At 40.5% G+C, this 27,790-nt stretch overlaps 1 protein-coding gene across 4 annotated transcripts in view; it reads left to right on the top strand.

Annotated features, from left to right (window-relative positions):
* Positions 1 to 27,790, top strand: part of STAG2 (stromal antigen 2) — a 146,313-nt gene that overhangs the window by 35,577 nt on the left and 82,946 nt on the right. For all 4 annotated transcript variants that reach the window (XM_041000175.1, XM_041000177.1, XM_041000174.1 and 1 more), the window contains exon 2: positions 26,061 to 26,199. In XM_041000175.1, the coding sequence (XP_040856109.1) occupies positions 26,156 to 26,199 (44 nt within the window). In that variant the 5' untranslated portion in view covers positions 26,061 to 26,155. The remainder of the gene's footprint in view (positions 1 to 26,060; positions 26,200 to 27,790) is intronic.

Below are 27,790 nucleotides of genomic sequence, written 5' to 3'. Positions count from 1 at the left end.
CCATCCTCTACTGCTTTCCCAAGTGCGTTAGCAGGGAGCTGGATTGGAAGTGGACTAGCTGGAGCTGCCGCCAGTACCGATATGAGATGCTGGTGCTGTAGTCAGCAGCTTATCCTGATATGTCACAGTACTAGATCCAAGGCTTTGTACTTTCACTCTAGCATAATGCTTCTGAGATTCATTCATGTTGCTATGTATAGAAGAAAATTGTTCTTTTTTAGTTTTCTTTTGTATTGAAATAACATAATTAGCTATGTGTTCAGTGAGTAGAGGACATTTGAGTTGTGTCTATTTTTGGTAATTACAAATATAGTTACCTAGAAGTTTTTTATAGTTTTAGCATTTAATGTTTGAATCTAGACCTTTCATCTGTTGGTCCCTCCCTCATGCCTGAAATAGCTAAGGGCTATAGCAGGCCAAATCCGGGAGCCTGAAATTCAATCCAGGTGCCCCATGTATGTGGCAAGGACCCATGTACTTCTGTATCACCTGTTAACCTCCCAGGGTGCACATTAGCAGGAAGTTGGAATTAGAAATGGAGCTGGCAATTATCTCCAGCACTCCTATATTGTCTGTTAATTAAAAACATTAAAAACTGTGTCTATTTTTGTTAAAAGATTTAAATGAAAAGTAGAGTGAAAAGAGTAAAACTGGGGAAAAGAGTAGAGTTGGTGGAGGGTAGAGTTAAAGATATAGATTTTCTATTAATTGGTTCACTTCTGAATGGCTACAGTGGCTTGGGTTGAGCCAGGCAGAGCCAGGGGCCTACAACTCCATTCAGAACCAGTTTTTAATCTACTAGTTCATTCCAAATGCTTGCAACAGCTAGGGCTGGGCCAGGTATCAAGAACTTAATACTGATTCTGCCTTCCTTCCCAATAAATAAAAGGGGAAAAATCTTTTTGTTTTTGTTTACTTGGAAGGCAGAGTAATAAAGATAAAGGCCAGAGATCTTCCATCTACTGATTCACCTGCCAAATTCCTAAACAGCTAGAGCTAGGCAGAGCCATGTACATCCAGAGGCAAGAAGTTTATCTGCGTTTTCCACATCAGTGGCAGGAACCCAAGTACCTGGTCCATCTTCCACTGCTCTTTCTAGGCACATTAACAGAAGCACAGAATAGCTGAGACTCAAACCAGCATTCAGCATTGAAAGCTGATGTCCCTCAATGTGCATGTTTAAATTTATTTTTATTGGAAAGGCAGATTTATAGAGAGAAGCAGAGACAGAAAGATCTTCTGGGGTGATACGGACCCTTGTATTTGACTCATTACCTGCTACCTGTTAGGGTGCATTTGCAGGAAGCTGGAATTAGAAGAGCCAGGACTCGATGCCAGGCACTAAGCATTGGGGCATCACAAGTGTTGTCCCAATCATTCACCTGTCCACCAATTTTAGTTTAGTGGCAATATTACCTTTGTTTATTCTGCAGCTATTGCCACCATCCACCACCAGAAGTTTTTCATCTTCTTAACCTGAAATTCTATACCTATAAACAATAACTCTCCAGTTCTCCCCACACCTAAGTCCTAGCACCTTTTATTGGAAAGGCAGATTTCCACAGAAAAGGAGAGGCAGAGAGAAAGATCTTCCAATAGCTGTTTCACTCCTTAAGTTGCTACAATAGCCAGAGCTGAGGTAATCTGAAGCCAGGAGCTTCTTCTGGGTCTTCCATGTGGGTGTGGGGTCCCAAGGCTTTGGGCAATCCTCCACTGTTTTTCCATGTCACAAGCAGGGCGCAGGATGGAAAGTGGAGTGGCTGGGGCATGAACTAGTGCCCATATGGGATTCCAGCATATGCAAGGCAAGGATTTAGCCACTAGGCTATTGTGCATAAATGCTTTTTTGCATGTACTTGAAGACGTTTATGGAAAATAAAATTAAAATTTTTTTGTACATAAATTTGAAAGCCAATTTTATTGGGAATCCTTATACTACAACATACGTTCACTTCCTGGTATGCTAGTCCCCATTATATAGTTTAAATGTAAGAATATATGTAGATGTTTGTATGTTTATTTTACATTTTGCATGAATGCTGCCTTATATCAGAAAGAACATATGTTTTTGTGCTTTTGGGATTGCCTTATTTCATACAAACTGTTAATATATAATATATATCTTGACAATAAGATACTAGACTTTCTACCAATGTAGAGACCAGGAGTGACAGAGAGAAAGGTCTTCCATCCCTCCCGAAATGGCTGTGATGGTCAGAGCTGAGCCTATCCGAAGCTGAGAGCCAGTCTGGGCCTGCTACTAGTGCAGCAGGAAACCACGTCTTTCGGCTATCACTTGCTGCCTCCCAGAGGACAAGTTAAAGTGAAGCAGAAATGGAGACCTGAGCTGGAACGTCAGCCCAGGCACTCTGATATGGAATGTGTATATTCCGAGTAGTGGCTTAACCATTGTGCCAAATATATGCTGCCCTATCTCTTCAATGGCAGTGGTGAAAACTTGTTGAATAGAGGGACAACCATTTCCTTTCTGTCATTTTTTTGTTTTTGTCCTTCCTATGAATGTCACGTTGGGTTGAGAATCGTTCCCCCCTGTATTTCCTATAGTGGGGATTACATTTAAAGCCTTCATGAATTGAAGCTAAATATTGTTTGTTAGAACACATTCTAGCTGATTTTTAAATATTTGACATTTTTTCAGGAGACACATTAATGCTGATAGTTAATATGGTTTAGTGGATTGACTCAACTTCTGTTGCTGTGCTTGGTTTTTAACTTGTGAGTGAAAAATAATTTGAGGGAAGATTAAGAGATGGCTAGTTCAATGTCACCTGTATGCCTAATATTTTTTCAGAGTGTATGGTTTTGTTTTTAGTTAAATCTTGTGATGATATTATATCTAATACTTCTAAAAAAGTAAATAGGCATTAATACTTTCACTGAGTTAATTATGGTTTATGTTAATTTTAAACTTCTGTCATTCATTCTGTATATGCTGGTTCCTTTAAAGGAGAACTTTAGCACATTCAATTATGATTCTTTTTAAAAAATATTTATTTGGGGCCACCGCGCAAGTGGTTAAGGTCCTCGCCTTGTACGCCCGGGATCCCATATGGGCGCCGGTTCTAATCCCAGCAGCCCCGCTTCCCATCCAGCTCCCCGCTTGTGGCCCGGGAAAGCAGTCGAGGACGGCCCAAAGCCTTGGGACCCTGTACCTGCGTGGGAGACCCGGAAGAGGCTCCTGGCTTCGGATCGGCATAGCATCGGCCGTTGGGCTCACTTGGGGAGTGAATCATCGGACCGAAGATCTTCCTCTCTGTCTCTCCTCTCTGTATATCTGCCTTTCCAATAAAAACATAATAAAAATAAATCTTTAAAAAAATATTTATTTGAAAGGAGAAGCAGAGAGAGTGAGAAGATAAATATTGAACTGTCAGTTATCACTGCTTCACTCCCCAAGTGGCTATGACAGCTAGCGCTGGGCCAGGCTGAAGCCAGGAACCAGGAGCTTCGTCCAGATCTCCCACATCGGCACAGGTACCATCCTCCGCTGTTTACCCAAGCACATTAGCAGGAAATTGTATTGCAAGTAAAGCATCCAGGACTCGAACTGGCACTCATGGGCTCTGGCACAGCAGGCATCACCTTTACCTGCTATACCATAGTGCTGGCCCCTCAGTTATACTTCTTGAAAAACTTAATCTGCTGGGTCTCTCCCCAAATACTTGCAATGGCCAGGCCTGAGCCAGGATGATTCCTGGAGCCTGAAATAAAATGTAGGTCCTGTGTTTGTGCTAGGGACCCAGCTGAGCTATGGCCTGGTATTGCCCAGGTTCCTCTTTGGCAGATAGCAGAAACTGGAAGTTTGACGTAGACACCAAAACTAGGCACTTACCTGTGGGACATGGGTATCTCAGTTGGTATGGTAAACCGCAAGCCATTTACAGCCTGTGAAATTCAATTCTTTTTTTTTTTTTTTAAGATTTATTTTTATTATTTTTTATTGGAAACGCGGATATACAGAGAGGAGAGACAGAGAGGAAGATCTTCCATCCGATGATTCACTCCCCAAGTGAGCGCAACGGGTCGATGCTATGCCGATCCGAAGCCAGGAGCCTCTTCCGGGTCTCCCACGCGGGTGCAGGGTCCCAAAGCCTTGGGCCATCCTCGACTGCCTTCCCGGGCCACAGGCAGGGAGCTGGAAGGGAAGCGGGGCTGCCGGGATTAGAACCGGCGCCCATATGGGATCCCGGGCGTGCAAGGTGAGGACTTAACCACTTGCGCCACCGCGCCGGCCCCTCAATTCTTATTTATTTATTTATTTGGAAGGCAGAAAAGCAGAGAGAAAAGCAAAGGAGATCTTGATCTCCCACATGGGTGGCAGGGCTCAAGCTCTTGGATCATCTTCCAGTCCCTTCCTGGGAAGGCAAAAGGCTTGATTGGAACCAGAGTAGATAGGATGACAGCCAGCACTGCAGTATGGCATGCTGGCATCACAAGTAGTCACTTCACCTGCTGTGTTACAACTGTTACAGTGGAGCAAGAATGTGCACCAGCTGGTTCATTCCCCAAATACCTGCAATGCAGTAGGGTGGGCTGGGCTGAATCAACTGGGAACTCAGTTCAGGTCTCCTATGTGGGTGGCATGAACCCAGCTACATGAATCACCGCTTTTGCCAAGTGTGGTCTGCATAAGTAAAAAGGTGGAGTGGCGTCAGGAGCTCTAGCCAAAAACACAACTCCTGGATGTGCCTGACGTTAACCATCTGATGTCGCTTAGCCTGATTGGCTCCCCCATACCATGTTTCTAACCCATTCAGCCCTTGGTAAATATACTTGGGATGATTTCCTTTTGCCTGTTGTGAATAATATTGCTTTGAATATGGATATACAAATGTCTGTTCCAATCCATGCTATCATGTTATTATTTAAAAAACAAATTCTTAACAAGTTTCCTATATCTTTTTTAAGATTTATTTTATTTTTTTTTAATTGGAAAAGCACCTATACAAAAAAGAAGAGGAGTCTGAGAAAGATCTTCCATTTGCTGGTTCACTCCCCAAGTGGCTGCAATGTCTGGAGCTGAGCTGATTGGAAGCCAGGAGCCAGGAGGTTTTTCTGGGTCTCCTATATGGGTACAGGTTCCCAAGACCTTGTGCCATCCTCTAGTGCTTTCCCAGGCAACAAACAGGGAGCCAGATAGGAAGTGGAGCAGCTGGGAAATGAACTGTGCACCCATATGGGATCCCAGCAGATGCAAGGTGAGGATTTAGCCACTAGGCTATTGTGCTGGGCCCTAAAGTTTTTTGTATGTTAAACAGAATGTTATGTATTAGAGTAGTGGGGCTGTGGTTTAAATTGCTGCTTGTGATGCTACTATTCCATGTTAGAGTGGCAGTTTGACTCCTGGGTGCGCCACTTCCTGTCTAGCTCCCTGTTGATGAACCCCTGAATGCAGCTCTTGAGGGCCTAAATAACTAGTGAATTGATGGAGTTCTGCTTTGGGCCCAGCCCAGGCCATTGCAGTCATATAGGGGAGTGAGGAAGCAGACGTGTTTCTCAATCTCCCTGCCCCCCAGCCTCCCTTCCTCAGCCTCCGTCACCCCCCGCCACCGACCCCATCTCCACCTGTCTCTCTTCCCTTTGTTCTGCCTGTCAAATAAATTAAATTTAAAATATGTATGTTACATATAGTTGCAAAAATTGGAGATCCTGGGCACCCTTCATTCAGGTGCCCTCAGTAGTAATAAATTTCATAATTATAGTGTGAGAACAGCAGGGAAAATGACATTAGTACTTCACATATAATTTATCTGAATTTTGCTAATTATGCATGAATTATTTGATTATGTTTGTATACAACTCTATGCAGTTTTATAACATGGAGATAGTATCACCACCACCACCATCAGGATAGAAGACTGTCCTATCATGACAAAGATTATTTGTGCTGCTCATTTACCTGTCCTCTTAATCTGTCCCTTCCTTAAACCCCGGGGATTAATCACTAATCCACTCTGAATATTTATTTGACTCTTTTAGAATCTCATGAAAATAGAAATCAAACATTATACTATCTATGAAGAGCTTTTTACACAATTCCCTTTTGATTCAAACAAGTTATTAAATGCTAGCAATTCTTTTTTTTAAAGACTTTTAAATTTTTGTTGGAAAAACAAATTTATTGGGAGAAGTAGAGACAGAGAGAAAGACCTTCCGTCTGCTGTTTCACCTCCAAATGGCCACAACTACTGGAGCTGAGCCAATCTGAAGCCAGGAGCCAGGATCCTGAAGGCTCAAGGCTCCTGTGGGACTCGCATGCTGGTCCAGGGTTCCAAGGCATTAGGCTGTCCTCCACTGGCTTCCCAGGCCACAAGCAGGGAGCTGGATGGGGAGTGGAATAGCAGGGACTCAAATAGCACTCTTAAGGGATACTGGCACTTTGCCAGCAAGCGATTAGCCAGTTGAGCTACCATGTTGGTTCCCAACAGTTGATTCATTTCTGGAGCACAGAGGTCTTTTTTTTTTTTTTTTAAGATTTATTTATTTATTGGAAAGTCAGATATACAGAGAGGAGGAGAGACAGAGAGGAAGATCTTCTGTCTGATGTTTTACTCCCCAAGTGAGCACAATGGCTGATGCTATGCCGATCCGAAGCCAGGAGCCAGGAATTTCTTCCCGGTATCCCACATGGGTGCAGGGTCCCAAGGCTTTGGGCCATCCTTGACTGCTTTCCCAGGCCACAAGCAGGGAGCAGGATGGGAAGTGGAGCTGCTGGGATTAGAACCAGCGCCCATATGGGATCCCGGGGCTTTCAAGGCGAGGACTTTAGCCGCTAAGCCACGCCACTGGGCCCCAGAGGTGTTTTTAAAGATGTATTTTATCTATTTGAAAGGCAGAGTTCAGAGTTTCCATCAGTTGGTTCATCCCTTAAATGCCTGCAATGCCAGGAGCTTCTTTGGGGTTTGCTACATGGGGTCAGGGGCCTAAGCAGTTGGACTGTTCGCTGCTACTTTGCCCAAACCATTAGTAGGAAGGTGGACTGGAAATGAAGTAGCATGGAAATGAACTGACCCCCATACAGGATGCAGAAGTTAGAAGTTATAGGTGGCAGTTAATTTGCTATGCCACAATGCTGGACCCCTGAGATATAGTCTAATTTATAAACGTACTAGAGTTTGTTTAGCTGTACACTCTTTGAAAGCCATCTATTTGGGTTGCCAGAAAAAAGTACCACAAATAACAGGCTAGAAATCCAGAATCGAGGTGGCACAATCAGTTCTTTCTGAGGGCTGTAAGAAAGAATCTAGTCTGCCACCTTCTCTTACTTAGCCTCTGGTGGTATGCAAGCAATCTTTGGTATTCTTGGTGTGCTGAAACACCACTTCATTTCTAAATTTATTTTAACATTTTGTTCTCTTATGCATATCGGTCTATATTTCCCTCTATTAATAAGGATACAGCTCATTAGATTAATGCCTACTCTCAAGACGATCATAGGTTGGTAGCTTCCATAAAGGCCCTGCGTACAAACAAGATGACATTCTTAGCTGCTACTGGTTAGAACTTGAACATGTTTTAATTTTGACGGTTTGGTTTGGATAATTTAATCCATAATAGAATTGCTGTATGTTCTTGGCTATTATAAAGAAAGCTTCTGTAAGCATTCATGTATATGTTTTTATGTGAATATGAATTTCATTTCTCCAGGATAAATGCTCAGGAGTAGGATTGCAGGTTATTTGTGAAGTGTGTATACAGTTTAAAAGGAAACTTCTACATAATTTGCCAGGTGGCCATATCATTCTATGTTTCTACCAGTCGTGTGTGAGATTTGACTTCTGGCTTCTTTGCTAGCATTTGGTCACTGTTATTGTGGCTGTTGTTGTTTTGGTGTACTAAGAGCTCATTTTCATTGCAATTTTTTTCTTATTTAGTTGTGAGACATAATTCCCGTTTGATGGCTTACTTTAGTTGCCTGAAATGGCTTGGACAGAGTTTGGTAAATGGGAAAACTTACTCGAGGTCTCACATGGATCTTGGGGACCTTGTCACTGGACCATCACTGCTGCCTCCCAAGGTCTTGAGATGGGAATCTAATGCCAGGGCGTTGGAGTCAGGAGCCAGAACCAGGCATCAAATCTAGATACTTCAAATCTAGATGCATCTTAATTGTTGGGGAAGTGCTTTTGCCACTTATTGTGGTTTTTGCTTTTGTTTTGTTAAGGACTTATTTTATTATTTGAAAGATCTACAATGGGGTGGGGGGCGTGGGTAGAAGAGAGAGAAAGAAACAAGGTATCCTCCATTTGCTGGTTCAATCTCCAAATGATGGTAATAGCCAGGGCAAAGCTGGGCTGAAGATGGGAAATTCCTATGTATTTCTCACGTGGGTGCAAGGGACTAAGGACCTGGGCTATTCTCCTGTATTCTCCAGTGCATGTAGTGGGGAGCTGAATTGGGAGTGCAGCAGTCGGAGTGCAGTCACTTCTACAGGGGATGCCAGTTTCAGGCATTTGCGCCAGCCTCAGTTTTTTGAAATTGTTTGGAAGGCTGAATTGGTTGGTGGGAGGAGTTTGTGATGAGAGACAGAAATACAAAGTCCTGGAATTCCATCTGGATAATCCTGCATGGATGGTAGTGTCTCAAGTATTTGGGCCATCTTTTGCTTCTTTCCCAGGTCCATTATTAGCAGGCAGCTAGATGGGAAATGCAGCAGCCAGGATATGAGAGGATGGCATTACAGGTCGTGTGTAACCTCTATCATTGTGATTTTTAATTTAGATTTCCATAAATTGTTTTAGTGTGCTTTGAAAGTTTTCTTGCTAATTATCTCTTTTACACTTAAAATCTTGATTCTGAACATCGTTAGCCTGACTGCTTGCTTTGTTTCTCTTTTAGCATAAAGAAAATAATTCAAGAAGAATAGAATTAAATAGTATAAGAAATAACAACTGTTACCTGAAGGTTTTTTTTTGGGGGGGGGAGAAGGTGTTTGGAGTTCATCCTGCTATGGATAAGTAGTGTGCTAAACTTTCATGGTATATATTACCTACAAATTAAGTTTGTTTTTTGAGTAGTATGCCTATTTTGGATAATTTTTTTTTTTTAGCACAGGTTAAATGGAAGGGTATATATCAAAGTCTTGCACAGACTCCTACTTCCTATATAATGCTTTTGTTATTCCTTCCCCCTTGTAGGCAAGTTGGTTTATTGTTCATCCAGTATTTTTTATGCAAGCGCATCTATCTTTTCATAATTATTTTGGAAGGTACACACATGCAGGACAGTGGGAGCTGCAAGGCAGGGAGGAAGAAGGGGACAGAGAGAATAAGAGAGAGGGAGGAAGGGAGAGAAAAAGAGAGAGAGAAAGAGGAAAAAGAATCACTTTTATCTGTTGTTTCAGTCCTTAAATACCTGCAACAGCCATGTCTCCCTGAGTAACCCAGGACTCAAGCTTAGTCACCGATATATGTGACAGGGACCCAAGTACTTGGGCTATCATCACTGCCTTCCACAGTGTGCACTACCAGAAAGCTGCCATTTGAAGCCAAGCCAGACTCTAAGTACTCTGATAAAAGATGTTGGTATTCCAAGTGTCATCCCTTTTTATTTTGCCTTATTTTTATTTGAAAAGTAGAGTTATAGGGAAGGAAAGACAGTGAGAGAGGTCTTCCATCTGCTTATTTGCATCCCACATGCTGCAACAATGGGTGCAGAGACAATCTGAAGGCAGGAGATTTCTTCTGCAGTGAGATAGCCTTCTCTGAAGCAGAGCAGCTGAGACATGAACTGGTGCCCAAATAGGATGCTGGCACCACAGGTAGAGTAGTAGCCACTATGATAAGTGTCATCTTAAAGCACTTTGCAAAATGCCCCCCCCCCATCCCAACCGTGTCAAAGGTAGCTTATTGATCAACATGATTTGGTGTGAATTTTTATATTAGGTTCCAGATTTACCATAAACATCTTCAGAGTTGTGTTATGGGTATTTTGTGATGTGAATGACATTAAATCTTCTATACTGACTTTTTCTTTTGAAGGTTTATTTTATTTTTATTGGAAAAGCAGATACACAGAGAGAAGGTGTGACAGAGAGCAAGATCTTCTGTCTGCTGGTTTACTCCTCAAGTGGTTGCAATGGCCAGAGCTGAGCTGATTGGAAACCAGGAGCCAGGAGTTTCTGGCTTTCGCACATGGGTGCAGGGTCCCAAGGCTTTGGGCTGTCCTCCATTGTTTTCCCAGGCCACAAGCAGAGCGCTGGATGGGAAGTGGAGCAGCCGGGATACAAACTTGCACCTATATGGGATCCTGGCATTTGCAAGGCGAGGATTTAGCCACTAGGCTATTGTGCTGCACCCCTGTAATGATATTTCTTTTTGGTGCAACATGTACAATTTTTTTGAGATAGCATTTTAAATTTATACAACCAAAAGCTTAATGATTCTACTAAATAGAGTTCATCAAGTAAAAAGCATGCTTATTTTTTCATCTGTCTATCCATTACTAAGATACAGTGTTAGAGGCGAGAGAGACAGACTTTTCAGCAAAGCAGTTTGCACTTGAACAGCAGGTCTGGCGTTGTAAGTGAAAGTTTAGCTTATGGGCCATCATCTGCTGTCTTCCCAGGACAATTAGCAGGAAACTGAATTGGGAGCAGATCAGCTAGGACTTGAACCTGTGCTCAGCTATGAGTCTTAGGCGTAGCTTGCTGTGCCAGAATGCCGGCCTTTAGCAAGATGATTTTGAGTATGCTTGCCACAAAGTTGCAGGATAAAAAGGATGGGAGATCCTAGCATATTACCTTATCCTGTTGTCAATGTTGCTACATTATTCTGGCAGATGCCTTTTTGTGAAGTAGATTGTTACAAGGCATGTTTTTGTGTACAAAGAATGTTTTAACTGAAGTGTTTCTTTTTTGGCTAATGACTTGGCAGATAAACCATTTGTGAAACAAAGTCATGACAGCAAAGTTGCAGTAATTAAGAATCTCTTTAAGATAGTAGTTTCAGGTTTTCTACAACTGTTTATTTTTAATAAAAGGATTTACTCATTTGAAAGAGTGGCTGAGAAAGAAAGGAGTCAGAGAGGTTTTCCATCTGCTGCTTTACTTCCCGACTGACTGCAGTAGGTAGAGTTGGGCTGGGCTGAAGCCAGGAGCCAGGAGCTTCATCTGGGCCTTTCGTGTGGATGCACTGTCCCAAGTATTTGGGTCATTGCCGACTACCTTTCCAGGCATATTTGCAAGGAGTTGGATATGAAGTGCAGTAGCCGGGACTTGAGTAGGTACTCTGATGTGGGATACTGTCATCCCCAGTGATGGATTAACCTGGTGTACCACAAAGCCCACCCTAATATATTTTCAAGTCTTAAAAATCTGCGTGTGTGTGTCTAAGATGCATATTTTAAAAAATATTTGTTTATTCAAATAGTGGAATTTACAGAGAGAAGAGATGAGATTCTCCATTAACTGGTTCACTCTTCAAATGGCTGCAATGGTCGGAGCCAGGCTGATAAGAAGCTTTTTTTGATTTCCCACAGAGGTGCAAGGGCCCAAGTACCTAGGCCATTCTGCACTGCTTTTCAATGTCATAAGCAGAAGGCTGGATTAGAAGTGCCTCATCCTGGGCCCTGCGCAGTGGCCTAGTGGATAAAATCCTCGCCTTGAGTGTACCCGATCCCATATGGGTGCCAGCTCTTTTCCTGGTGGCCCCACTTCCCAACCAGTTCCCTGCTTGTGGCCTGGGAATGCAGTCAAAGATGTCCCATAGCCTTGGGACCCTGCACACGCATGGGAGACCTGGAGAAAGCCCCTGGCTTCGGATTGGTGTAGCACTGGCCATTGTGCTCACTTGGGGAGTGAATCATGGGACTGAAGATCTTCCTCTCTGTCTCTCCTCCTCTCTGTATATCTGACTTTCCAATAAAAATAAATCTTAAAGAAAGAAAAGACGTGCATCATCCAGGACTCAAACTGGTGCCCATAAGAGTTGCTGGTACTGCTTAACCTACCATGCCACAGCGCCAGCCCCAGTGTATATTTGTTCCTAATAATAATAAGTCTGCTGCTTCATTATTTTGATCTTCTTAGTTCTTATCATCTGGGTAGTCCTTTGGTGTTTTGTGGAATGCTTTAAGGTATTTGTATTGGTGTCAGTATTTCTTTTTTTTTTTTAAGATTTATTTTTTTAAATTTTTATTGGAAAGGCAGATATACAGAGAGGAGAAACAGAGAGGAAGATCTTCCGTCCGATGATTCACTCCCCAAGTGAGCGCAACGACCGATGCTATGCCGATCCGAAGCCAGGAACCTCTTCTGGGTCTCCCGCACGGGTGCAGGGTCCCAAAGCTTTGGGCCGTCCTCGACTGCTTTCCCAGGCCACAAGCGGGGAGCTGGATGGGAAGCGGGGCTGCTGGGATTAGAACCGGCGCCCATATGGGATCCTGGGCATGCAAGGCGAGGACCTTAACCACTGCGCCACCACGCCGGGCCCGATGGTGTCAGTATTTCTAGAAAATTGCCATGTAGAGACTGGTATTGCAGTGTGACAGTTAAAGCTGCCACCCATGACACTGACATTGCATATAAGAACTAGTTTGAGTCCCGACTGCTCCACTTCTGATTCAATGGTTGTAAATGTGTTTGAAAAAGTAGTTGAGGATAGCCCAATTCCTTGAGCTCTTACACACATATAAGTGACCAAGATAAAAATCCTGGCTTCCCGGCTTTGGTGTAGCCCAGTCTTGGCTATGGCGCCCATAAGGGATGGAAGATTTCTTTCTGTCTCTCCCCATCTGCCTTTTAAATAGACAAAACACATCTTTAAAAAGAGGTAATTGCCATCTGAAAAATCTTAAAAAATTAATGTGATCTTAAGCTCCGATTAGGAGTGGGTTTATTGGATGACATAGTAAATTGGGTGACATTTACTCATGGGTATATAAAGACAATGAAAATCTGGTAGATCAAAAGTGACATGTAGGAGGCCTGTCGTGAGAAATGGCCTCAATCTAACATACTTTTAAGGAATAGTATACTGTTGTGTGTGTGTGTGTGTGTGTGTGTGTGTGTGTCCAGCTCCAGCTGAGTTCAGAACTCGTGAAGGGAGCGTGGATGAGGTGCAACGAGAGACAAAATGGACCACTACGATTTCATGATCATAATGGACAATGCGGGAAAGCTGTCCGCTTTATTTATACAGAAGCAGTCAAACTCTGGCTCAGAGTTTTTACATAATGGTCAAGTGGGTGTTTCCAAGGATAATTCTGCTGTTTATTTCACCTTAAAGCAGGATGTTATCCATCCTGACCCTGTAGTCAGAAAGTTCTCAGTAGATGGTACATGTCAGTAACACATTCCTACTACAATCCTCAATCTGCAACTTAATTTTGAATCAGTTAAGGGAGGAAATGCATCACAGAAAAAAGGACCTAAAGATCAAGGAAAGAGGGAAAGAATAGATTCCCACTGGAAGCGCCTTGATTAGCATATGGTCATTGGGGGCAGCAATAATAAAAGGCCCTTTTGCTAAAAGGGTAATAGCAACATCAACTTCCAAGCTCACATTGGTAGTAAACATTAACTCCGCAGAGGCAGACAATGCCTAAATAGATTACAGAATTCTCAGTGGGGTGGTCCAGTGTCCACGCAAAGGGAGGTGGAGCTGCATTCAGGTGGTTGTAGAGACATCTGCTGGGCCCTGCCATACAGCAGGAAGTTCCTTGTGGCCCTGCCTGCAATGGAACAATACTCTTCATGCCTTCCTGTCTTCCACACCCATCACATGGACCCCAGCAATATATATTGATAATTCACTCCTCAGATGCCCACAAGGGCTATGCCTGAGCTGGTCCAAGCTGAAGCTTGGAACTGGGAATTGAATCCAGACTTAATGTGCAAGTGATAGGAATCCAATTAGTTGGACTGTCATGACTTTCATCCAGCATCAGCATTTGTGGAGGTCTGAACTTACGAACTTGAATTGGGAATTAACTGCTAGGTTTAAACTTGTCCCTGATATTTGACTTATCTCAACCTCCTCCTAGATTAATGAGATCAAATGTTACATTTTAGGGATACTAAGTATTTTTTTAAGATTTATTTATTTTTTTTTTATTGGAAAGTCGGATTTACAGAGAGAAGGAGATAAAGATCTTCCGTCTACTGGTTCACTCCCCAGGGGGCCACAACAGCTAAAGCCAGGTTCCTCCAGGTTTCCCATGTGGGTGCAGAGTCCCAAGGCTTTGGATTCTGTCAGGCCATAAGCAGGGAGCTGGAAGGAAAGTGGATCAGCCAGAATATGAACCAGTGCCCACATGGGATCCCAGTGCATGCAAGGTGAGGACTTCAGCCATTGCACCTGGCCACTACACAGGACTCGATATTAAGTTTTTTTTTTTTTTTTTAATTTACTTTCTTCAATGACAGAGAGAAAGGGAGAAACAGGAGTGATCTGACATGCGATTTATCTCCTGAATGGCTGCAATTGCTGAAGGCTGAGTCAAGTTGAAGCCAGGAGCCAGCAGCTCCATCAGAATCTCCTACATGGTTTGCAGGAAACTAAGCACTGGAGTCGTTGCCTCCCAAGCAGACTAGCAGGAACCTGGATTGAAAGAAGAATAGCCAGGACTAGAATGAACACTCTGGTATGAGATGTGTGAGGATCCTAAATAGCAGCTTGATCTGCCTGTCTTTAGAGCTTTATCACACGAGTCTAGTAGTGTCATAATCCTTGAACAACTTGATTGCATTAGTACTAGCATGTTCTTGTGTGTGTTTTTTTAATTAAACTGCTGTAATTTATAAAGTAGACAGAGAGAAAAGAATTTTCGTCTGCTACCTGCAATGGCTTGGCGCTGTCTAGATTGCAGCCAGGAACCAGGGCCTTAATGCAGGTCTCTCACATGTTTGGCAGGGACCCGAGCACTTGAGCTGCACCCCAGAGTCCATATTGGCAGGAAGCTGGAGTTGGGGGAGTAGAGTCAGGATTTAGAAAGACAAACTGTTAGCAAGCGGGAGCGGGTCTGAGAGCAGGGCAGAGCACAGTGGCCCTGCCTGATCCAGGCTGAAGCTAGGAACCTGGAGCTCTGACACTCCTGTGGATGTCAGGGGCTCAACTACTTGAGCCACCTGCTTCTGCTTTCTTAGGTGCGTTATGAGGCAACGGCTTCAGAACTGAAGTAGCTAGGATGCAAACTTAGGATATGGGATGCTGGTTGTTGTAAGTGGCAGCTTAACCTACTGTACAGAATGCTGGCCCCTACTGGCAAATTTTGAACAAGGGACGGAAATACCGAGTATTTTTAAAAGGGATTTTAGTTACAGTTTTCATACCCTGCAGTAAGTAACTAAAAATGTAGCTATAACAACTAATGTTGTTTAACCAAGTAATAGCTAGATCATTTCTTTTTATATTTTGTTTAAAACTATATATGTGATGCTCTTTTGTCTTAGTGAGTAGGAGACAAAATGTCTTGCCAACGTAATGTAATCTGGCTTTAGAAAGCAATTGCCAGTATCTTAATTTATGAAATAATAGTATGCTTGCTTAGTAGAAAAGTGTTCTCAGATGTTTGATGATTTAAATCAATTCTTGTGAGTCTATATGGGAAAAGTTTACTTGGTAAGGAGTTTAAATTTAGGTTCTTACATTTTAAAAATTTAATATGATGTTATAGGCAGAGACGGATAGATGTTCAAAGAGCTCTTGCCCACTGATTTCATTTTCCAGATGCCAGTCATGGCTAGAAGTAGTCCATGATGCAGCTGGGAGCCAGGGGCTCTGTCAGAGGCTCCTACGTGACGGAAGAGAGTGACTATTTGAGTCATTACTGCTGTTTTCTGTAGTGTTTTGTTAGCTGGAATCGAAAGGAGAGCTTTGATTTAAACCCAGGTGCTCTGATATGCACCTGCCACTTACCCCTAGGCCAAATACCTACCCTGAGGCACGTTTTTTTTTTTTTTAATTATTTGCAGCAGAAGGTGATAATGTAATTTATTATCTTAGCCATTTTAAAATATAAACTTCGGTAAATTGAAGAATATTCTCTTGTTTTTAAAGATTTGCTTTACTTAAGTTTAAAAAGCAGATTTTACAGAGAGGGAAGGAGAGACAGAGAAAACCCTCTGCTGTTTCTCTCTCCAAATGGTTGTGACAACCAAAGCTGAGCCCATCTGTAGGCAGGAGCCAGGAGCTTCTCTCGGTCTTCCCTGTGGGTGCAGGGTTCAAGGTCTTGGGCCAACCTCCTCTGCCTTCCCAAGCAGAGAGTTGGATTGAAAGTGGAGCAACTGGGACATAAACCAATGCCCATTGCAGATTCTTGCACCACACACAGGGTGGAGGAATAGCTTGTTGTGCTACTATGCCAGCTTCTGAAGTATATTCTGAGTTTTGTAAAAACATTCTCCAGAAATGTTTCATCCTGGTTTATCCAAAATTCTATGCAAATTAAACAAAAACTTGCTCTTTACTCTTACTCTGTTCAATGTTCACTGTCTTTCTACATGTCATTTCTATTAATTTCAGTGCTTTTGCTGCTTCATAAGTGAAATTATACAATATTTATCTTTGTGACTGGCTTATTTCACTTATAATGCTGTAAGTGTTCTTTCATGTTGTAGTATATAGCAGACTTTCTTAAGATTGAGTAATATTCCATTTTTATGTGTATATCACATTTTGTTTATTCACTCATCTCTTGGTGGATATTTGAGGTATTTCCTCTTTGGTGATGTGGATAGTGGTGCTATAATGTGGTAGGTTTGCAAGTATCAGGCCTTTTGGGTCTATTCTCAGAAGGGGGATTGCTCAATTATGTGACTTTTATATAATTTTAAGGAACCCCCATACTTTTTACATAGCTTTTTCTACCTTGCTACAATCCCACTGCAAGTACAGGGCTTCTATTTCTAGTATATTCATTCTTCCTAACACACGATAATTTTTTTTAAGATTTATTTATTTTTATTACAAAGTCAGATATACAGAGAGCAGGAGAGACAGAGAGGAAGATCTTCATCCGACGATCCATTCCCCAAGTGAGCGCAACGGCCGGTGTTCCACCGATCCAAAGCCGGGAACCAGGAACTTCTTTTGGGTCTCCGTGTGAGTGCAGGGTCCCAAGGCTTTGGGCCATCCTTGACTGCTTTCCCAGGCCACAAGCAGGGAACTGGATGGGAAGTGGAGCTGCTGGGATTAGAACTGGTGCCCATATGGGATCCTGGCGCATTCAAGGCAAGGACTTTTAGCCTCTAGGCCAGGCCACCGGGCCCGATAATTTATTTTTTAAAAAAGAAGATATTTATTTACTTGTTTACTCGTAAAGCAGATTGACAGAGTGCATGATCAGTTGGTCTTAAGAGTGCTAATCGAATTTTTCTGATATCATTGGCCGTCTTCCCAGGTGAGTCAGCAGAAAGCTGAATCAGAAGCAGGAGTAGGCATGACTTGAGCTGACTTTCCATAAACTATATTAGTATTGGGGGCTGTGGCTTAACTAACCTGCTGTACCATAAAGCCTACTCCCTTTAACAGTAACTATTCTGGAGCTGGCATTGTGACTCTGGATTGAGCTGCCACTTGGCACACCAGCAACCCATGTGAGTGCTGCCTCAAGTCCTGTCTACTACACTTCTGATCCAGTTCCCTACTAATGTGGTTGGGAAAGCAGTGGAAGATAATGCAAGTGCTTGGGTTCATGCCACCCATGTATAAGACCCAGGTGAGCTTCTGACTTCAGTTTTTGGCTTGGCCCATCTGTGAGTTTTTGGGCCATTTGAGGAAGTGAACTAGATAGATGAAAGGTTTCTTATTCTCTGTCTCTCTTTCTCTAACTCTAGCTTTCAAATAGATCATTGAAAACTAGTAACCATTTGCCAGGCATTATGGCTCAATCTTCCAACTTCAAGGGCCAACATCCTAAAAGGGTACCAGTTTGTGTCCTGGTGCATCTACTTCTTTCACTTTCCTGCTTATGGTCTGAGAAAACAGTGGAGGATGGCCCAAGGACTTAAGCCAGGCAACAAGCAGGGAGCTGGGTAGGTAGTAGAGGAGCTGGGACGCAAACTAACTAGGCCAAGATTTTAAGGTTGATATAATTAGGTTGTCCAGTTTTGCTTTTGTTGCCTGTGTTTTAGATTCATGTCTTATAAGTGGATTGCCGGTTGCAGTGTTCATAAGTCCTGTTTTGTTTTGTTTTGTTTTTGTTTTTCTCTGGAAGTTTTATAGCTTTAGGTTTTGCATTAAGGTCTTTGATATATTTTGAATTGTTTTGAAAGGTTTATAAAATAAAGTTCTAATGTCATTTTTAAAAAAATGTGAACATCTGGTTTTCTCAGCACTGCTTTAAAAAGACTGTTGTTTCCACATTGAGTAGTCTTGACAGACTTGTCAAAGAGCACTTGACCATGTCTGGATTAATTTTCATATTCTATATTCCATTGGTTCATTTGTCTTTATAGCATTATCATGGTTTTTCTTACTCTTTTGAAATCATGGAATGTGTCTTCCAAATTTTTTGTTAAATTTTGCCTGTTTTTGTCCCTTGTTACCATTTGAATGTTAAGATTAGGTTTCCTTTGTTTCTGTGTTTTTTTTTCCTTACAAAAAAAATGATGGATTTTGGAAGAGATTGTGTTGAACCTGTTGATTAATTTGAGTGATAAGGATAGCATAACAAAATTGTGTTTTAGTACTCGAACATTTTTATTGATTGTGTGTAGGTCTTAATTCCTCTCAGTATCGTTACATTTCTGATACACATATCTTCATATTCTTATGTTAAGGTTACTTCTATGTCCTGTGTTCTTTTTGATGTTATTTCCAGTTTTCTTAATTATCTTTTATATTTTTAATTTTATTAATTTAATTTAAATGCACTGAAATGCAGCTGAAATTTGCATCCTATAATTTGTTGTGCATGTGTATAAAGGCAGATTTTGCAGAAAGAGAGAGAGAGAAGGAGAGACAAAGAGAAGGCGTTCAATTTGCTTGTTTGCTCTCCATATGACTGCAATAGCTAGAGCTGGGCCAGTTCAAATTGAGGATCCAGTTGCTTTTTCCGAGTCTTCCATGTTGATGCAGGGGCCCAATGACTTGGTCCATTCTTTGTTGCTTTTCTAGGTGCTTTAGCAGCGAACTGGGTAAGAAGTAGAGCAGTTGGGAGTTGAACCAGCACCCTTGGGGGCAGCTGGCATTGCAGACAGAAGTTTAGCCTATATATTGGAAATCCAGAGTTACAGAGAGATCAATCTTCCATCTGCTGTTTTACTCCCTAAATGTCTGCAGTGCCTAGGGCTGGGTCGGGCACGCTTCAAAAACAAGAGAGCCTCCTGGGTCTCTGAGATGGGGAGCAGGGACTGAAGTACTGGAGCTGTATTCTGCTGCTTTTCTAGGATCATTTTCAGGGAATTTATTAGGAGCTAGAGCAACTGGGATCTATGATGGCATCAATATGGGATACTGGTGTTATAGGCAGTGATTTATCCTACTAGGTGCGACACTGGTTCCAGAGAAGTGATTTTTAAGATGATTGTATGTAACTGTTTTATTTTGGTATTTGTGTTGGAATAGAGTCAGGCATTGTTTACTCACCTGTAATTTGTTAAGCCAGAACTGGGTTCTTAGTAAACTTAGAAGTGTCATATTTTGTATGATACTTGTTGTCTAGCCGGTATCACTAAGGTCAGGCAAATGAAAGGACAATATTGTGGCGTTTAGTTTAGGGCAACTCAAAGAACACAGGAAGTCTGGTTTTAGGTTGTGGAATCATGGTCAGGATTACAATTCCTGGGCTTGGGTGGTGAATGTATTACAGAAAGGACATTTCAGATAGAGTATGATCATTGTGTATACATTTACAAAATAAATCTGAATACAAGTCGGTAGTTTTGCAGCTGTAGGAATAAGATAGAAAGACTCTTCTTATCATCTCCCATCTCCAATTTCTCACCTGCTCCACTGCCACTTCCATAACAAGCCGATTAGTATTTGAAGTGGGATGCTGGATTTTCTATAGAAATCAGAATTGATGGTCATAAACTGGAGTGGGTTGAGATGGTAGATTGGTCCAGGCGACATCTGGTGTGGTGAAGGCTTGAATAACATTTGAAAAATACTGGGGGATCTTTGGTTGACATGGAGAGTAGGAAGATTGCTGAGCAATCATATGCTACTACCATATACTTAAAAATAGGAGAGGAACAGGTGGATGCTTCCACTTCTGTCTGGCTTTAGTTTCTGGCAGAGTGTACTAATGCCATATCTGTGTAGACTGCCCCAGCTTGCTCCTTCTCTTTCTGAAAACAAAACTAGTTTTTGAACTCTTTTGGCCTTGGAGATGTTCAGCTTGTATGCTTATTTCAGAGAAACCTTTAACTTTTGATTGCCCTTCTTAATGTTGATTTTTTTAAAAGATTTATTTTTATTACAAAGTGAGATATACAGAGAGGAAAATCTTCTGTCCGATGATTCATTCCCCAAGTGAGCGCAACAGCAACAGCTGGTGCTGCGCCTATCGGAAGCCAGGAGCCAGGAACCTCTTCCGGGTCTCCCATGTAGGTGCAGGGACCCAAAGCTTTGGGCTGTCTTCGACTGCTTTCCCAGGCCACAAGCAGGGAGCTGGATGGGAAGTGGAGCTGCCGGGATTAGAACCGGCGCCCATATGGTATCCTGGTGCGTTCAAGGCGAGGACTTTAGCTGCTAGGCCACGCCGCTGGGCCCCCTTAATGTTGATTTTAAAGATTGCAAATAAATGTATTGGATCTGTTTTACAATTAGGAGATGTAGACAAGGTCGGTTTTCTTAATGTATACAGATGGCTTCTATACACATTTTTCCAGGGGCTACAACTATTTAGGGCTCCATGTAGGTTTGTGCAAAAGATACTATTTGCAAATTATTTACATTATTTATATATTACAATATACATTATCAAGGAGCCTTTAGGCATCATGGCTCAGTAGATTAAGCCACTGATTGGAATTTCTGTATCCAAATGAAATGTCTGGTTCAGATGTTGGCTACTCTGCGTTACCATTTTAGCTTTCTGTAAATGCACCTGTAAAGGTGGCACATAATTGCTCAAGTGCTTGGGTCCATGCTCCTCATGTGGATGGCCCAGAATGGAGCTCTTGGCTCCTGGCTTCCACCTGACTGTTGTAGGAATTTAGGAAGTGATCTAATGGGTAAAAATGGGTGGATTTTCACTTTCTCCCTCTCTGTAGCTCATTCTGCCTCCCTGCCAATCTGCCTCTCCATTTCTCCATTCTGCCTTTCAAATCAAGAATTTTGTAAAAAGAGAAACCTTTAGGTTACTACTACTACTACTATGAGAGCACATGGTTTACCATTCTTTTCTCTGTGTGATTTACACAAAGGACTATAAAAGCAAATTGGAGTGGTTATCAGAGGCCAGATAAGATTATCTAATGATTCAGTCATACAGGGGGCAGCAGGAGTTTTTTACTCCTTTTTTGGATAGGTATTTCTGGCTAATTTAAATATTTGGTGAACTTTTCACTTCTTGCTCTATGTGCTCGAAGTCGTTATGTATCATTTGTCATAAGAATAGTGGTAACATTAGTGTTTTCATCAAATGTTCTATTGTAGGAACTAATCTGTCTTTTATCATTTACAAGTTTGAACTAAATAACAGACTTCTGTCTTCTATCTCCCAAGAAAGTGGATAGGCCAAAAAAATAGACTATATCTTTGGGTTTCAATGTCAGTAAGAAAATTTCTATCTACCACTGATCTTGAGTATGCAAACATGAAAAATATTATGATAGAACTCATAGTTTTTTTTCATATGCTTTAACTTTAATGTTATAGATGTGAAATGTGGAATAATCAGGCTTTAACAGTATAGTTTGTAATTCCTCGGTAATTCAGATTTTAATTATTTATTTGTCATTATTAGCCACACAAAGATTTAAAATATGCTTATAAAGTTAGTTTTCACCCTCCTGATATAGTAAGGACTTTCTGAAATTTGTTTTTGTTGTTATCATTCATCTGAATGTCTACCATTTAAAAATTTTATTTGCTAAAAAAACCTTTTCATTAAAGACAGATTTTTACAGAGATAAGATTCTCCACCCACTGGGTCACCTTCCAAATGGCCGCAATACTCAGAGCTCAGCTGATCTGAAGCTGGGAACCTGAAGCTTCCTCCTGATCTCCTATGTGGGTGCAGGGGCCCAGGCACCTAGGTCATCCTCCACTGACTCCCAAGGCCATAAGCTGAGTGCTAGTTTGGAAGTGGAGCATTTGGGACATGAACTGGTGCCCATATGGGATGCTAGTACACAGGGTGGAGCATTAGTGTGCTGTGCCACGGTACCATCCCCTGAATGTCTGCTTTTAAATATATCAGATTTAACCTGTGTTTATATATTTTTGGATAGTAGTAATATATGAATGTTATAATCACATTGATGTCTCATTAACCCATGAGTGTATATTTAGAAGAATCTTCAGTGTTTGTACTATAGTGATAGTGGCATCTTAGAGTGTATACACGTCCTAGAGGTGATCCTTAGAGGAAGAAGGATGGACCCCTTTTGGAGGGTTATGTTAAGATAAGTGATGACATGTAGAATATAAATTACTAGCTTTTAGTAGAAGAATACGCCTGAATTTTTAGTGGGAGAGTTAATCTATCAGCTAGTTAACTTGTTTCTATTCCCTGTGCCCCTCAGTAACATGTGCATTTGCAAAGAACTTGTTAGTCTGCAGCTTTTTGTTTTCCTGCTTTGAGACCACTTGGAATTGAGATCTTAAAAACAATTATTTTAGGGAAAAAAAATACCCTTAGGTTTGGGAGCAGCATTGAAGGAACCTTGCAGGTCTTTTTATGTAATTTTAAACCCCATTTTTTGCCTAAAATATGAAAGCATGCTCATAATTTTTAGTTTTTGTGTCCTTATGGCATAGTAGTAGGTATCTGACAGTCTTCAGAAATGGAAAAGTTTTTTAACATTGAATTTAACTTGTAATCTAAACTTGACTTAAGAGGCTATAAGTTGTGTATTAAATTATAGATAACTTGAAAAAGTTGCAGTGATTTTCTGCTTTTAAGGATCTCTATGTCACAAACAGTGCTACATAAGATGTTTGATTCTAGCATTTAGAATTGAAAGTGTGTTGTTACCTATCTTTAATCCGTAATTATGGAGGAATTCATTTTACAAATCTTTAATGATAGCATTGTATAGTAGTTCAAACTAATTTATCAGGGTATTAGTCTGACTTTCAGTGAAAACCTGAAACTATTGAATGTGATCAACCCTGTACTGTACTGTTATTTTCCTGTACATACATACTAAATGACAAAATTGTTATACATTAGAAACAAGAAGAAAATAACAATGACAATGTAAGGCAATATATAAATATAAATATATAAAAGTTTGTACTGCAGAGGCATTATTAGATGAAGTAAGGATTACTTGGACATAAAGTAAATGACATTCCACCAGGTATTCTGATAGAGAAGATGAAGTGACTAACCAATGGGTAGGATATACAATGTGGATGCACTGGGCAAAGGGGTGAATCATATCCTGGGTGGCTTGAAGCATCATAGTGCCACATATCATCCTGTTACTCATAATAACAGTCACTGTAAAAAGCAACAGTTGCTTTTTTGTTGAATTTCTATTTAATGCTTTCAAAGGGTTTGTAGAGTGTTGGTAAATGGAATTATAGGAAGTTAAACTATGGGTGAGGGGGCTACTGTGCAAGTATGAAGTTAAATAAATAGTTTTCGTTTGATGTATGTTGTTCAGTCTGCAAATGTGATGCTTAGTTTTCTAGTAAGGCAGGGGTAGGTGTTGGTTGTTAGAATCCCCTCCCACCGCTAAAGAAGTAGTGATTTGAGATGTCATGTAGGTTTCAGTTCTATGGTTTATCCTCCAAAGCTATTGGAGTGTTAACTCTTTTGTAGTATAGTGAATTTTTACCTGTGATAAAGACCTCAAAATTTCTTCTCGACACTAGGTGAGAGCTCCACCTTGTGATCTTTGAGCATATATATATATATATTTTTTTTAAAGAAATGAATAGCCTGCACCAGCCCAGAAATTGTATTGAATTTGACTTTTAAACTTTTAATTTGAACTTTTCTGCTCGTCAGATAATTTTATAGGTTTAAATACATTTTGATTCTTTTTATGTTACAATGAAGACATTATCAGCTCTTCATGTAAAGTTTGTACTCTTTAAATTATTCCTGTTGCCAGATTACCATTTTATTTTCCTTGCTGAATTACAAAGCAGCTTCAGTGATTATGCTGACTTTCCTATTCCCTGCTGTGTTCTTAGTGTCCAGTACCCCATTTGACACATGGTATATTTGATTGCATAACTTTTTAATATTTAGAAATGTCTAGAAGCAGTATTTCACTGGCAAACAGTTGAGCTGCTGAATGACTTTTTCCCTAAAACTGTACTACTCTAATGTAACATTCTTTTAAAAATATAGATACTTTATTTTGAGATTCTTATGTTAGGGTTTGCTTTTGTTTTGGTCTCATCAAATGTTTATTATTTGTTGAATAGGTCGATTGGATATTCTTTTTCCAGAAATGTAGCATTTTGGAATATCTTCAGTTAGGTATTCCTAATAGGAATGCTCCGAATCTGAAATGCTCCAAAATCTGAAATTCAGGTTGTTTCTCAGTACCTTGTTTCAGAGGCTCAGGTTCCATCTAAGATAAGACTTTTTTAGTTTTATACTGCAAGTTGTTAATTTTGTGCTATTTAGAGGAATGTGGTACACTATGCTATATGTGTTTTATTTAGTGCTCTCTGATTTTGAAAGGTTATGCATTTTTTAGTTACTTAAGATTGATTCCATTAGGAATTTGTACAGGAGAACTTCAAAAAGTTTGTGTGAAAAAACCCCCTGCATTTTCTAAGAATTTTTTGAAGGATCTGTGTATGTTTCATATTTGTCAAATAAATGGGACCCTGTATTTTTTTGTGAAATGCCCATTCTTGGTTCATCATTATGTTTTACTGCATATTTGTTATTAATTGGTGACTTTAGGTGACCAAATGTATTAGAGTCACATGTATGACAATAAAAGAAAAACTTATAAAATGTAAGACTAGAAACTTTAGCCTTTTTTTTTTTTTTTTTCTTTTTAGGCCATCATTTGCTTTTAGCTTGTCTTCTCACCTAGAAAATACATCTTGGACCTTTAAACTTATAAATTATACCCTTATTATGGCCAGACTTGTATTTTTTTCACAAGTGACATTCGTCTGTTGCTCGTGTGACATTAGCGTTTGAACTGATTATAAGTTCCATGAAGGGAATAGATCGTATCTACCCTGTTCTGTCTTTGCTTTTGCAGCAGTGCAGTGTTACCAAGAGGTGGTTATTTATTTCTAAGCTTGGCTTTGGAATGCATTTCCTCTAGAGTAGAAAAACCTGTTCTTAAAGTGGTTTGTTTTTAAAATACTTTATTTATTTGAAAACCAGAGTTAACAGAAAGAGACAGGGAGGCAGAGGTATCCCAGCTGCTGCTTCAGTCCCCCAGATGGCCTCAGGGGCGGGGGGCTAGGCCACTCCAAAGCCAGGAGTTTCTTCCAGGTTTCCCACTTGGGTGACAGGGGGCCCAGCTCTTGGGCATCTTCCAGTACTTTCTCAGATGCATTAGCAAGGAGCTGGATTGGAAGTGGAAGAATCGGGGATCTAATCGGTGGTCTCCCATGTGGTTGTGAGGTTCCAAGGCCTTGGGGCATCCTCCATTGCTTTCCCAGGTTGTAAGCAGGGTGCTGGATGGGAAGTGGAGCAGCTGGGACGCGAACCAGTTACTGAATGTGGTGCTTGTAGGTGGTAGATTAGCAAGTTAAGCCAATACACCAACCCTGCTTTTTAGTTTTCCTTCACATTGCTATTATTTTGGTGTCCTAAGAATTGTAACAAATCCATACCTGGAAAGAACAGTCAAATGTAAAGGGGAAAAATAAATCTTACTTATTAAAACTGTATTAATTGATACCAGAGAATTTAGCTTTAATGTGTGGATATCCCTTTCTCAGTATTTTTGGGATGTTCATAGTGTGTTCTTTCTTTTTTTTTTTTTTAAACAGGTATTATTTGCCTTAGAAGAAAGAAGCAAACTATAATTCACATAAATATATGAATATATTTTTGACACTGGAGTGTTCCAGAAGATGATAAAGAAATGATAGCAGCTCCAGAAATACCAACTGATTTTAATCTACTACAGTAAGTAAATAGTATTGTGATAATTTAAAAATATTTGCATTTTCCCATAGGATGGGGAATGTATATGAAATTCAGTTAAATTTTTTCTTCTTGAGGGTATCTAATATATAAAATTGCATGTAATTTGCAACAGTCTATATTAATGTGCATTGAGCTCTGTGATAGTAATTTAATATTTTTGGTTTTTCAATTTACATACTGCACGTTTTTCTATGGTGTTCTGAGTCTACACTTAGTTTCCAAATAACGGCTGTTTTGAGGGAACATTATGGCATTCTGAACAAGGTTATTTTCCAATTGGTGCACAATATATCCAGGAACATTTAACATGTAATATTGAATTTCTGTTACAAAATCAAGTGATGAAAGGCTAAAACAAATATAGGAAAATAGGGCAAATTGTTATTTTTGCAAAAACAAGTAATTAGTCCTTAAATTGATTCGACATAAATATATTTTTAAACTATTCTCTCAGCTTTATTTACCCTCTCCTGTTTTAAAAGATGTTAGTAGTCCGTAGACTACTTTTATTATAATTGATCCTTGGCTTTTAAGATAGAAAAGAAGTTGAAGCAGAACCTGAGAATAGTTAAAAATTTCTTTGATACAATCAATGGCTAGGTTTATTTGGATCTAAAATGAAATCATGTACATTGTTTCTATAATATGCATTTTTCATGGATGTTTGGAAGACTGTGCATGTGAAACACTGATTTCCATACTAAGATCTAGTTTCACATGGAGCCTCAATGAAGCAAACCTAGTAAATTCTAATGTGCATACACACAATTTTCCATTAAACTTTTGTAAATGAAATTTTTTTTTCATGTGTATTTGAAATTCAGAGAGAAAAAAATTGGGATTGTTCATCTTGGTTCATTGGACCAGGTTGAAACCAGGAACTCGGGTACTTGGTTCCCTGTCACCCACATGGGATGGTCATTCCCTCTCTCTCAGGTGCATGGCCAGGAATTTTTGGTCTGAAGGACAACTGCATATAACGTGCCAGTGTTCCAACAACAGCAACTTGACCTACTGTGCTGCAGTTCCTGCTTTTCCTGTTAGACTCTTTATGAGATTGGATTGAAAAGAGAGTTTGGATGCTATAAGTTTTGGAAGAACAGCATATAATGGTAGCCAGCATCTGAATTTGATGTTATGTTAGAGTTTCATATTTTTCTATATAAGATTCTGTGAGGAATTAATTTAGATATTTGTTACCTAGACACTAATTAGAAAGTATCGTGCATTAGAATATCTGGGACAGACAAGACGTACCCTATAGAGACAGTGTGTGGGCTGGAAAGCACAGGAAAGAGGGCAGAAAAATCAGTTGTATGATAGATGACTCTGTAAATGTGTAAATAAGTTATTTCACCTAATATATAGCAATTTTGTTGCTAGTGGTGTTTTCTTGTTCAGAGTTAATAGCATTTACTGAGCTGAGAGAGCTGGCTTTCACGCAGATGTCTTGGGATGAAAGGACTATTACTTATACATTAAAATATTTTAAAACATTTTCTACTGTTATTTCAAAGCCATACATGCTTTTGAGAAGAATTTTGGTGTCAGTCTTCCCAAGCTGTAACAA

The sequence above is a fragment of the Ochotona curzoniae genome, unplaced genomic scaffold (genome assembly GCF_017591425.1).
Source record: "Ochotona curzoniae isolate NIBS_2020 unplaced genomic scaffold, NIBS_Ocur_1.0 scaffold_1852, whole genome shotgun sequence".
In the NCBI taxonomy this organism is placed as follows: Eukaryota; Metazoa; Chordata; class Mammalia; order Lagomorpha; family Ochotonidae; genus Ochotona; species Ochotona curzoniae.
Note: the sequence above shows the minus strand (reverse complement) of the source record. Positions and strands in the feature narration are given on the sequence as shown.